General features: G+C 42.8%; 1 protein-coding gene across 1 annotated transcript in view; it reads right to left on the reverse strand.

The window, feature by feature from the left end:
• Positions 1-367: 367 nt before the first annotated feature.
• The window catches only part of NAA25 (N(alpha)-acetyltransferase 25, NatB auxiliary subunit), a 23,106-nt gene continuing 10,288 nt past the window's right edge, over positions 368-13,185 (reverse strand). Inside the window, exons 11-23 of the mRNA XM_010189559.1 lie at positions 12,298-12,505; positions 11,949-12,035; positions 11,496-11,676; positions 10,771-10,870; positions 6,610-6,761; positions 6,198-6,323; positions 5,653-5,896; positions 5,307-5,430; positions 4,890-4,955; positions 4,339-4,436; positions 4,013-4,123; positions 3,525-3,671; positions 368-1,857 (exon numbers count right to left, since the gene is read on the reverse strand). Coding sequence (XP_010187861.1) covers positions 1,735-1,857; positions 3,525-3,671; positions 4,013-4,123; positions 4,339-4,436; positions 4,890-4,955; positions 5,307-5,430; positions 5,653-5,896; positions 6,198-6,323; positions 6,610-6,761; positions 10,771-10,870; positions 11,496-11,676; positions 11,949-12,035; positions 12,298-12,505 — 1,767 coding nt within the window. The 3' untranslated portion in view covers positions 368-1,734. The remainder of the gene's footprint in view (positions 1,858-3,524; positions 3,672-4,012; positions 4,124-4,338; positions 4,437-4,889; positions 4,956-5,306; positions 5,431-5,652; positions 5,897-6,197; positions 6,324-6,609; positions 6,762-10,770; positions 10,871-11,495; positions 11,677-11,948; positions 12,036-12,297; positions 12,506-13,185) is intronic.

Consider the following 13,185-nt stretch of genomic DNA (forward strand, 5'->3'; position numbering starts at 1 on the left):
TCAGTGTTTCTCTTCACTATCGCAGCAATGGGACTGTTCTCCCTTACCCTACACAGTTCAAAGCATCAGTTACAGTCATCAGTCTTGCTTTAATTTAAGGAGCACACCCTTCTTTCCAAAACAGTATTTCTATACAACATATAAAAGTTCGCTTTGTTTTTTTTTTTTCCCATGAAAAGTATTACTATAAAACAGACTGAACACATTTTGGTATTCCTCCAGCCCAGAGCACTTACCAGACATTGCAATTAAACCATCAGGACTTCCGTTACAATTTCGACAACCCGCAGACATTCTTTCCCTTTCAGGATGGGGCAAAGCAAAACTAAATCCAGCAAGAGCAGCAATGTGATTAATTTTTTTTTTGTACACAGGGGATTTATTTTTAAAAAAATACTCTTGTCAACACTCTAGGACGACTAACAAAACATACTCGAAGAGGTGACAAAGGCAGGATTGTCAGCTCTCTTAAAAATTTAGACACTTCAGATGCCAGCTGCTTTAAACCAGAAGATGAGGAATCTGTCAGGTCTGACCGGTCCCTTCCATTGCAGGTACACGTACTTCTTTTGCCTACCAGTTTTAGCCTGCATTACTCATTTAAAATGAAAAAAAAAAAAGAGAAAAAACCCAGCAGAAATGCAGATTCAGTGGGAGCACATGGTGTGACTGCACTTGCTAACAGAACACCTCATGAGCTACTACTTGAATAATCAAAGGTCAACTGCAGAACGCAAGCGTACAGCTACAAAAAGTCTTCTCAGCCTCGGACCACAGCGGAAGCAAAAGTTACCTCTGCCAACTTAAAACCAAAGCCAATAGGATTTAATTTCTATTAAAATATTTAAGTCTTAAAGTCTCAGTAATCTAAATACACTTTTTAAAACTCATGACGATTGCTGTTTTACATTAAACCAACATGAAATCAGACCGCAGCGCCAGACTTCACTGCAGCTATTATATACAAGCTCTCTGGTTTTGTCTTTTTTTTTTTGCTAAAACACTGATTCCCATCTCTCTCTCTCTAAAGCTCAACGGCCAAGTTTGCTCCTCAGCAGGTTTGCAGCTTCTCCGCACGTGAAAACAACGCTGACACCAGCTCTTCCCTCCAGCGGTTCTCTCCTCAGAGGAGCCTGCCTCAGCACCGGGTACTCCCACGCTGCGAGGGAAGGCTCTGCACGCCCAGGGGGTTCCTCCTGTGCAGCCTCACCTCGCTGCTGGACCCAAATAATTCAGTAGGACCAGGCGGCTCATGGACAGAATAGGCAGCTCCAAAACTGGCTCATTTCACTGGAGGCGGTTGAATGCGGGCATCTACAATTTCTGCGTTTCTAAGGCAAGGACCATACAAAAATTATAAACACTGTATGGTGATGAAAATACAACTCCTTTGAGATATAGGCTTTACACTGGATTTCTATTGCTGCTTCTAAAGACCATCTCCAGTTGTTTCTAGAGATCAAAAGGGAAGAAAGGGAATTTTCTCCTGTTGCAATATGCTTATGAACATGTATAAAAAGTGGTCAAACCCCAATAAGGGTCCCTGCTTCTTATTTATGTACAATAATTTAAATCAGCTCAATACATCTGTAATACCTAAAAAAGTGTTTTATGATTTTAAGTCCTTCATGCATTATGAGGAAGTTCTGGATTAAAGTGATGGTATATTGGATGTTGCTTCTGTCTGGGACTCTGGTGTCGCTCCCCAGTGGAGTCTGTCAAGGATGCATCTGCTCAAATCTTTAGTTTTTTAATGGTATCGAGTCTCTTTTTCAGCAGCTCTCCAATTTCCTGAATTGAGTGATGGTAACTGCTCTGGACCTTTCCTTGCACAGTCTTTGTAAACGTTTTTTCTTCCTGCAAAATGCAAAAAGAGAAACAATCATTCACTCCACAGCAACTGCTTAAATCCTCCCGTTAAACTTCCCCCACCATCTCAAGTACTGGCAAGGATTTAACAAGGACCACAGGGTATGTTTACAAAGGGAACATCATCAGCACAGAATAAGCATTGCCAGCATCGCTCCATTCACTAATACCTGAACACGAGGACTTTTTCAAAAGCACTTTTAGCTCTCAGCATACAGAGCTGCAAACACAGCCCCAGGTCCAAGTAGAGCTCTACAGACTGCACTGATCAGGATTTACCGCAACACCAACCACCACACAGAACAGCAAACACCATGAACAAACACAGGGGAAGCTGCAGGCTCCCAGAGATGCTTCTGCTCAAATCCATGTGCTCATGGTGATTTTTTCCATATCTGCCTTGTGTGGTAGAATTCGATGCCTTGCATCAAAGAGAAGATGGAGGAATTCACTGACTCAGCAAGGAACCAGAAAAATTACAAAGATCAATGATTATCTGAAAGTGTCTTAGCCCTTTAAAGTGAAGATTCTTTGATGATATTAAGAAAATGTACTTTTTTATTCAAATTTGCAATAAATATGGTAAGGGATTCCCTTGCTTTCTATCAGTTTTTGAAGTTTCTTTTATATCTATCTATCTATCTATCTATCTCATCTATATATGAGCTACTTCTACCTCATACAGCAACACAACAAGGTTTATCTCTTTCCTATGTTGCCCCTTTTATCCCCGCCTGCATTTCAAGAGCACCACACACAAAGGAAACTCCAATTCTATGCTTTTGGTCACCTCTAGGCTTTTTAGCTGGCCCCTGACTCTGTTTCAAATGTATTTTCAGGTTCTCAACCACTGTTTTAAACAAATACACTCACAGTAAGTACTGAACCTGTCAGAAGATCCCTTATGGCAGTGACATTAACTTGTTGATCACAAAATTTAACTCTCATCTGATTGCGTGGCTTAAAAAGCCAAGTTTCCTTGTTAGGCCCATGCTCTACATGGCTAAATTTGGCACAAGGCTTCCCATGTGTGGTGCCTCTTTGTCCTGCCTTTGGTTATCTCTACATAGCTCAGGGGACGGGGGAAAGTTACCATCTGTTTTTCTGTAAAGATGCAGTAATTGTTTCCAGGGAAGTTACTAATCAGCAGTAGGTGAATCTCAAATGTTTCCTGGAATAAGTATTTTGCAGCCATTATGCCATGTAAAATACAAGTAATAGAGCAAGCCATATCACAAACAACAAAATAATGTTAAAACCTTAAGTTTTTCTTCACTAATATACCACACAAAATGAAAGTATTTTAAAATTCCTGTGTTTAGATCTCATTTTTTGAGATTATTCTGTGCACTGAGCTAGAGCTCATCAAGATGAGGCAAAGTCACTGCGTCACTATAGAAAAAAGACAAACCTCACATAAAAACCTAACTCACCACTCTAAATTAAAGCTTTCTAGCAGTCTGGTCCCTAACCTCTGGTTAAGAGCAATTAAGTCAATCATAAGGGATGGGGTTTGTTTGTTTTCATTTTTTCCTTCCAGTAAAACATTTTGGTGAAAAGAAGCTACAAAGTTCCTCTGTAGGCATGCACATACAGGTTGTTATTGGTCACACACTGATGTGGAGAGCACGCAAACAACAATGTGAAGTTCTTACCTGTAAAAGCAGAGTGTCCTTGAGGGACAGCTCTTCAAGTTTTAGTGCAGTCAGAATGATTTCAAGCCCTTTGATGTGATCTATTACATTGGAAGTTAACGTCTGTAGCTCAGTAACATAATCCAGAAAATGCGTAAATACAGGTGGCTATAAAAAAGAAACACAACTTGGAATTATAAGCACGTATTAACCCCTATTCAAAGGGCTATTCTATGTGCCAGCTCACTCTGTCATGTCTATCGTTCTGTTCCTCCCCCCAGGGCTAAGCCATCATTTACCCCCCCGGACAAACACCACCAGTTCACTGTGATGAATTCAAGGCAGGAAAGCCTTAGTACTGAGCAATCTCTAACCCACGGCAGCCTCTACAATGCAAAGTTTATGAAAAGCGGTTTATTAACATACTATCTATCCCAGTTTTCCTTCCAGTATAAATATGCTGTTGGACTGAGGGCAGAGGAGGAAAAAAAAAGGAATACTGTCTGTACCATTGCTACACTGCTTTCTTTTTTTTTCTTCTTCTTTTTTTGCAGGTTGGATTTAAAAGGTCGGAGGACACCGTCACAGTAACTTGATACCCACAGGGCAATGGAGATCGTCTGGAAAAAAGGTACAAGTACGTTACAACTTGCATTTACAGGAGGCTTCTAAACTTGTTTTAGTGTTCTACTGATAAGACTCGGAGTAGTTAGAATATACAACAAAAAACTGCTGACACGAGTGACTGAGACCAAAGAACTTTCACTGTGCTTTAGTCTCAACATTTCTACCCTGAAGTACTCCAGAATGTCTGGTTTCTAAAGAAAAAGAATACCTCAACAAAGAAGACTAGGTTTTCTAACAGGTTTGGATGAGTTTTCAAGGTGCCATCTCTGACTTCAATCAAATCACCTTTACATTTACTGAACAAGCCTGGAAAAAGAAAAAAAGAAAAGCAAGCCTTATTCAGGACACACAGATCAACTCAAATGCACATTTTCTGTGCAGCACAGATCTCAGCATAGAAGCAAAGCTGTCAGAGCACTGACCACGAAGCAATTAACGATAAATCTGCCCAAAGCCTCTTGAGAAGGTCCAGCTCTGAGTATTTCATTACAAACAGTATCTCCACACCTGGACCAAGTAGCAGGGAGACAGCAGATCAGGCTGCAAGGTAGCAAAATGATGGGCCATAAGGACATTTTTGAGACATGCAACAGCTCCATGATCAGCCAAGCCAAGGGGCACCTCAGCCTTTATCTTTCCAAGGGCTCTGCGGATGCATTAACGCACTTCCTCATCATCGTGGCACACTCAGCAGCACATCCTCAGAGCACATGAAGCACTCCCTTAGCTACCAGTGTTTACTCTTGAGTTACCATTTACCTGTTAGTCGTTCTACTAAAGACTTGAAACTATTCCCTATCCTCTCCTGGATTTCTGCAGAATCTTCTGAAAGAAAAAAAAAGTAGTTATAAACGACAAGTCTGTGTATTTTCTGCTTTCAGAAAACCAAGAAACATGTGAATGTAATTTAATGTTAGCAGTCAAAAGCAAATGGAACTGCTTTCAAAGATCCATTATTACATCAACAGATGCTATACAAAAATGAAGATTCACAGAAAATATTAAATTAAGGCATTATCTCCCAGATAATTTTCTTTTAATGACTTAAGTTGACACACAGTAACAGTTTGGGTGCACACCATCCCATGTCTAGCAGTTTTCAGACTCAATGGAGGCATCTCCCTCCCACCACACATCATGACAGTCTGATTAAACCCCTGCCCCCCAAACACTTACCTAAGCCATTGGTATCTAGTTCATAAATATCACTAACAAGATAAAACAAGCTAGTCTGGCATTGACAGCTGCCATTACTGAAGAAGCCAGCCATTCGGGTAGGAGGAGGGCCAAGGACAGGATACTAGGCAAGAAGCAAAGAAAAAGATAAAGGTGTTGCAGCTTTTCCTTATCCAGGACACAGTGTTTGTCTCTGGCACATCTCTCAGTCAGATTCATACACTACAAACTCAGGGTCAGTAACGTGCACTCTGCAGCCTGCCGGACGTTACAAGATGCACTCAGTTTCTCTGCTTGCATTCGCGTTCATTTAATATTTGGGGATAGCTTTTTCCTTAACGGGTACCTGAATTTTTTGTTCTAGAAACTTCTTCCCTGAATCCACTGCCGCTTCCAGCTGCTGAAGCAGGGATCGAATTGTGTCAATCTTGGACGAGACGCCGTTCTCTGCCGTCTTTTCAGAGTTCTTTGGTTGAATAGTGTGACTAAGAGTTGGGAGTCCGCTTACTAGCCTTAAAGTTAAAGACCGGATTCGCAACCACAGGGTTTCCTCCTCCAGTGAGAGTTTCCTATGTTCTTCAGAAATGTCCCTAGAGAAAGGCACCAAACGTTTTCAGGCAAATGCTTCAACTTGGCAAAGTAGAAAGCTTCACTCAGGTACAAAAGCCTACTCAAAGTTATTGAATGCTGTCTATGAAGAGGAAGGAGTGGTCAGAAATTCAGAAAACTGTATTAATATGTAAAAAGGCAGCACTGCTAGAAGTGATGAACGATGCTTGTTAAGTCTGCAGTTAGCCAGCCCAGAGAACATGTAAATATGGCAGTTGCCCTGAAAGGATTTTCTTGGCCATGTGTGCTGTAAGGAGAAGGTGTGAGGCCATTTCTACTCACCTGTCTTTTGGGTCCCAGCTAAACAAGACCGTTAGGTCTCTGTTGTCACGCAAATCTTTCCAAGGAATGTCATCCTCCTCTGGGCTCAGACTCATGGACTTGACACTTTCTTCTAAACTGGTTGATCTGCACGTAAGAATGAGCATCACTAAATCAAACACTTGATCACTGGAAACAGAAAACAGAGCACTAACAGACCACATTCTCTCCACTCTTCAGATATCAGAAATGTTACGCGGACACTGACAAGGAGGGAGAAGGGGAGACCAAATGAGAAGCAGAAAGGAGGAAGTTTTTGCCAAAGAGCTGCAAATGCAACTCACTGACGTCTCACGTGGCCACTGTCCTGCCTGTGCACAAATCTCCCATTTTTTCACATGCAAGGTGCTGCCCCTATGGCTGCTGAACTCACATGTTTGCTTCAAGTAAGAGGTCCAACAACATCCGCTCTGTGCGAACTTGCGCAAAGTGAAGGGAAGAGTTCAGCCTATTTCGAAATGCAATGAATTCGGGGATCTTCTCAAATGCACCGTACTTGTAGGCTTGAATGATATATTCTGAGGTCTGGAAGAAAACACACACCATCTCTGTATTAGTTACTTCCATAAATTCAGGATAGCCAGCGTTTAACAAGGTCACTGCCAAGAAACTGCATTTCTGTGGTTTTCAGTCACCCCGAGGTACAGGATCTGACAGATATTCAATCCCAGGGAGAAGCTTCCAGTTCTGCTTGTCCAAGTCACCCCAGCAGTTCTGCTACTTCAATTTGAGAATGCCCAGATGCTCCACCAGGCAGCGTGATTTAATAACCAAACCACACTGAGAAACATCACCTTGCTGTCACCAGAGACTGAAAAATACTGAGAGGGGAGAGATGAATTTGGAAGGCTTTTTTTTCCCAGATGCATTATTCAAATCATTGTTTCACTGCAATAAGTACTTTCAGGCAAAATAAATACATCCCAGACTTTCTGGAACTGACTTGGATGCGCATCACGTAGTACCACAACACAGATTTAAAAAAAAATTACTCACACATTTTTTTATTTCTCTTCTTTATTAGATTTTTGAATACAGTATCACAAGATAATATCACGCAGTGGATACACGTTACAGTACAATCTGAACACCAAAGGAAACCGTCAGGGTCCATGGAAGTTTGCTTCCCCTCTGATGAAATGCAGCAATAAAAGACACGTAACTAATATTTCACATCGGTCCAAGTAATCTCCGGAAGGAGATGTTTTATGACGAAGGAGCCTCAACCAAGGCCTGTATTTTAATGAAAATTTCTAGCTGTAGAGACAGAGTGAAGAATTTATGCTCCCAGTCAAGATAGATGGCTGTTATTTTTAACATCAGAATTACTCCTCAAGTGAGAAATTCTGGCAAATCAAATATTTTCTTCTGAACAAGGTTATGAAATGCACTGAAGATGAGAGGCACCAAAAAGGCCCCTGGTTACCCCAACTTGAAATGGTACTACCAGACTCAACCTGTCTGGAAGGCTGAGGGACTAGAAGCCACCGCTCCCAGCTGAAAGCCACCTTTTTTCCCCTCCAATAAGAACTGTCCTTTTTTTTTTCCTCCCCTAAGAAATTTGGTTATTTGCACTGTATGAAAAAAAGATGCCAAATATTCAACAACATACCCTCTGATAAACAGCCTTGCAGAGCTCATAGTCAGGCTGCGGGACTGCGCTATGGGTGCTAATTCAACTGCATCGACGTGGTTTTTAAATCCCCATAGGACACGTTGGTGTTCTGTTTGCCTGCAGTATCTGGAGAAATTAAAGACGGACGGACACAAGAAAATTAGAGAGATTACTTGTGATTCTGCATATTTAAAGGAGGACTATCTTGAGAAGGATAAAGTTGCCTTTTTAGTTTTGGCCAAATATAGCAATACTGCCTTCTCTCTCCTCCCTGTCCTTGGCATCCTCTCCCAGAGCTCAGATAAGATGTCAGGACTGCACAGCATCCTGGATGGCTGTTACTCACGGGACCCACTCTTAAACAGGATTCACTTCAGGCTGTTAAGTTCAGCAAGTCAGAAGGAAAATATATTTATCCAAAGCATTGACTTAACACCTATATTTTTATGCCAGATCACTCCGTTTCTATCCCACACTTCCTATCTATGCAGAGGCCCACGCGCAGCATCCTGCAGGACATGCTCCGTGCTATAGCAGTGTTTCAGCTATCTTAAACATCAGCCTAGAGAGAAGCAGGCAGTATCCAAAATCATGTAAAAAGGTAACTTTAAAGGATAGTTCTCCTTTAACATTGCAGTGAGATGCTGTCACGGGACTCGAATGGGAAGCTGGTATCAGGACCCTGAGTGTGAAGGGGCAACCCCAGCAGAACCACAGCAGCTCAGAAACTGGGAGCAGGTTCTGACTTTGGAACACCTAGGACATGTCTTATGGTAAGGAATCCTTTTTGTCTCCACTCTCAGCATGTCATCATCCCAAGCGAAGAGTACCCTGAACCGAGCCTGCACCTCCTGCACCTTATGGTTGGCTTAAAGGACACTTGCCATTTTGCATTTTAGTGCAGCTTTTGATGCGTTTCCCAACTAAAAGGATCTTAGGGTGATAAGCACTGGAAGCATCCACAACACGAGAGATCTGGCTACCCAAGATCAACGATGGCTCATGGTGCTTTGGTCGCAATACTGTGAGAAGGTTCTGGAGCCACATCCTCATCTTGTAGCATGAAGAATTATATAAATGCTGATGCATCAACTTTTGCCCCTCTTGCAATTAAAACCTTTTAAGGTGTGGCAGCGAGGCAGGTTGAACCACTCATGCACTGCCTTTTCAGGATTCCTGGGGCATGAGTTGAGGAGCATTCTCCTGGAAACAGCACTTGGAATGTGGCCATCTTTGTCTGGGTACGGATGTGGAGCTACTGGAGACAAACAGCTGCTCTTCACTGCAAGCACCTTTATCATTCATGCCACAGAGAATAATGTTCTTCCAAGGCATCCACACCTGGAGTTACTTCAGATTGTTTTCCAGGGAAAGATGACTTCTTGAAGCTTTACAATACAGTGTTCCCAAGCAACACATCACATCCGAGAGCTTTCTCAGTTCACTTTCTTTCAGCTGGCACACAGCAAATGTTTTATTCAGACAGTTGGTTCTGGGTATGCTTTTCATTACCATCCACTGAGCGACTTTTAAACAACACTGAGCGAGTTACTCATATAAAAAAAAAAATCTCTCTTCTGAGGGATTGCGGTGTGAGCATCTTCCCTACGCCATACAAATAAGTCCTGTGTTTTTACCCACTGCTGGATGGTGGGCAAGCAAATGTACGACTGCAGAGCCCTTGGAGCCAACTTAGCCAGTGGAAGGGTTACAACTGGATCACACCTTTGTTTCTTATGGTAAAAGTCATTTTCTTCACCTACCTCTCAGCAGTGATCAAATCGTAAAAGACAAATGTACAGAATATATTCCCACTTCTCAGAATGGGACTGCCTTGCAAGTTTTATGGAGATGGACTGACATGTACATACTCCACTACCACAATTCTGGACTATTTCTGTCCCTATTTGCCCAGTCTATTTCCAAGACTTGAAGAAGGTGGTGTTCCACCATTCTCCCAGCTAACCCATTTTTCATGGATTCCATGGAAATTCTGAGGCAGAATTGCTATTTTCCCCATGAATGTACCAGAATGTACAGTGCACTTTCCAAGTAAGATCACTGACAAGTACACTTACTAACCAGCAAGCCACGAGCATGCTAGATGTATAGGGCATGGCATGCATTTTAGGAAGCACCTGATCCCCTTGGAGGAATTCAGCTACTCCTCCATTTCAGTCCCAAAGTTCTCATTCAAGACAACGTTCCTTTAATTCACGCCACTTTTTGGGGTGAAATTAATAAAACAGGTTGTTCCCATTAGCACAAGACCAGGTTTTGCTATTTGATCGTATCAGTTCCAAACAACGCAGTTAGTCACGGGTTCTGCTCTGCCTTCAGCGAAGCTGAGACTTCACAACTCAATTCTGCCCCCTCTGAAATCCTCCAACCTTGTTCCTTCACTTTCCCTACCTTTTAAAATGGTGTTCATTCCCCACCACCCCTGTGTGCCCAAGGCAGCCACCGCTGAAGCACGCTGCTTCGGTGACTGTCACAGAAAGGATTCACGACTCTGCAATCACCATCTTCACCCACCAGCCCTGGCTGCTGTACGACTTCCCAAAATGCCAGGAGTTACATGACACCAGGATTTATTTGCCACATAGCATCTCACTTAAATTCTTTCATAGAATTAAAATCCATTCATTTAAGATTAATCGTACCTGGTTTTGAGGAGTATTAAAATTGGCTTTTACAAATGGAAAGCTAAAGCAAAACCCCACGTAACAGCACGTTACAAATTCCCCTCATGAGAAACACAGGTTGAGGCAACCTTTACTATAAACAGAAAGTTGCACGTATTATTCCTTTGTTATCAACCACTGCACTTCTGTAAGCCCTTACACAGGGCACAGACTTCTGTAAGACATCTTCACAGCACTGCTCTGGTACACGACACAGGGGTTTCTTTCAACTTACATCTTTCTGGTTGGAGTGGAAAAACCTGAGTGCAAAATTGCAGGATTGGGATGCAGCAGCGTAATGGCCCAGCGACTCTGCGTAGCGCGTCAGAAGGTAACTGCAACACAACACAGCACAAGTCAAATATCAGCACGCACAATTCGGGAACCCTGAAATTCAAACAGAGCTCGGAACAGAGAACTGTGGCACAGTCCAGCTTTAATGAAAAGCCTGCAGGTTTAACAGACGGCAATCACAACGTGCACATTAAAATTTAAGCTTTTAACAGTAACGAAAAGAATTTTTGTTTTTTTAAAGAACAGTTTGGGGGGGCTTGGAGTTCCTCCTTTCACCTTGTGTGTGCAAGAGCTTTCTCTAATCTGATACCCACAAACACACTAACCAAGGGAAGACCATGTGGTGCTTTTGTTGACCTAGCACTCCCAACCTTTGCTGAGCAATGCCACGAGCCACAGCACCAAGCTATGACTGGAATCAAGACACACACTGCACTAATTTCCTTCAGATTCCCTTTAGTTAATACTCTGAAAATCCAAAAGTGATGAAAATCACACAGGAAAGACAGTCCATGAGAAGGAGAGTATACTTCAGTACTTCCAAAGCACTTTTACACACCACCATATGAAAATCTGGTAATTGCTAACTTTCAGTAGCAAAGGAAAGCGAAGGTCTCAGGACTGGAGAGCTGCCATCAGCAATTATTCTCAGTATATACTACCCACCCGATGGTGTCGTGCTGGATGTGTTTTGCATCAAGGCTGGAATAGAGCTCTGCAACGGGTTCAAATGCACCGAGCCTGCAGTAGATTCGAATGAGCAGCAATTTAAACTGAGCGTTAGAAGGACTGTGAGATAACCCTTCTTCTAAGAGGGTCAAGCACTGCCACACAGCCGTCTCCTCACCTGGTGACAAAAAAACACACAGAAGGCATGACCAGAGGGCACTGAACACTGGCAGCACAGTTCACTTCAGCATCGACGCTTCCTTCCACACGTTACACACCTCTCTGAGTGTTCCCGTGCGCTTAAACACACCAAACACCAACTGACCATGCCTCAAAGTGAGAAAAAACACCCAGAAAGCTGTGTGCCACATACACGCTCACCACAGGGACACAGTTTCCCTACCACAACCATCCAGGGTGGTGTTAAACAAGACAATTTTAGGAGCATACCTTCCAACCACAGATCCAGCAGCAGGTGAACTGCAAGCAAGCAGTAATAATCTGAAAACTGCAATTCAGTTTTCAAACAAGATTTCCCTGAAATAAAACAAAAAATAAACAAGGAAAGTTATCCCTGAATTACTACAGAGCTGTCAGCTGCTTCTCACATTGTCAGCCTTATGAAATGACACAGCTATCTGGCAGGCGATAGCCACAGCTTCGTTTAATATAATCCAGAGTTGTCTTAAAAAGTGAAACAACTGCATATATGCGTATGTATCCCCCCGAGAAAGCTCTGAACTTCTGCTCATGAAAAGCTGCAAGGGAACTGCAACATCAGTCTCAGGGCTTTTCTCACCGAACTCCAGTCCGTGGCGGTATCTCAGCATCAACTCCCGGACCACCGTCAGCTTCTGCTTCTTCTCCATGGCGTGATAGATCCCGAGCAACCTGGAGAGCTGCACCACGCACAAGTGCTGCTGCAGGGCTTTGATATCGGCTGGCAGTGCGATTTCACCCTCAGCTGCTGCCGACAGGGGGATTACTTCCAGCAATTGGCTGATGAACTGAAAGAGAAACACTGTGGTTACATTTCACCGGGCATCCTGGACAGCACGAACAGAAAGCATCATTTCCTCCCTCGTATCAAGCGAAAAAAACAAGCTGGAAATGTCAGTATTGACCCTGGCATCACACTGAAATCAGTGGTTAAAGAGCTGCCTTCAGTTAAAAGGTGATGAGCACACGGTTCTGGCTGGACTCAAGAGCTGTGAGGGAGTTTCATCAAACAGACGGAGGAAAAAATGTAAATCACAGGCAAATTTCCAATACATTAACACACAAGGGAGTTTAAGCACCGGTTAACACTCTCAGTAATAACATATGCAATTAAAATAATTAGTTACTGAAAGGCTTCACAGCACACTTCCAGGAAATAGTGGTTTGGTACTAGCTACTACATTTTCTGACTCTGAAGTCATGCACTGTACTCAGTGCACTGCTCACAGCCACTGCTCAGTCCTTGATTAGTGACTTATTCTTTGAATTAAGTTGTAAGAAAAGCAGCCTCTCATGGGTTACAAATTAACAGGCATCAGCAGACTTGTCACAACAGGCAGGGCTGGGCAGCGGGGTTTTGCTGCCCTGAAAGCCAGCAGTGATTGCGAACTTAAAACTGAGTTAAAGCCAATGAATTCAGCTTTAGTACATTTTGAAACACAAGAACTGCATCACCTGCATGCCTGAG

The sequence above is a fragment of the Mesitornis unicolor genome, unplaced genomic scaffold, assembly GCF_000695765.1.
Source record: "Mesitornis unicolor isolate BGI_N332 unplaced genomic scaffold, ASM69576v1 scaffold10058, whole genome shotgun sequence".
Classification (NCBI taxonomy): Eukaryota; Metazoa; Chordata; class Aves; order Mesitornithiformes; family Mesitornithidae; genus Mesitornis; species Mesitornis unicolor.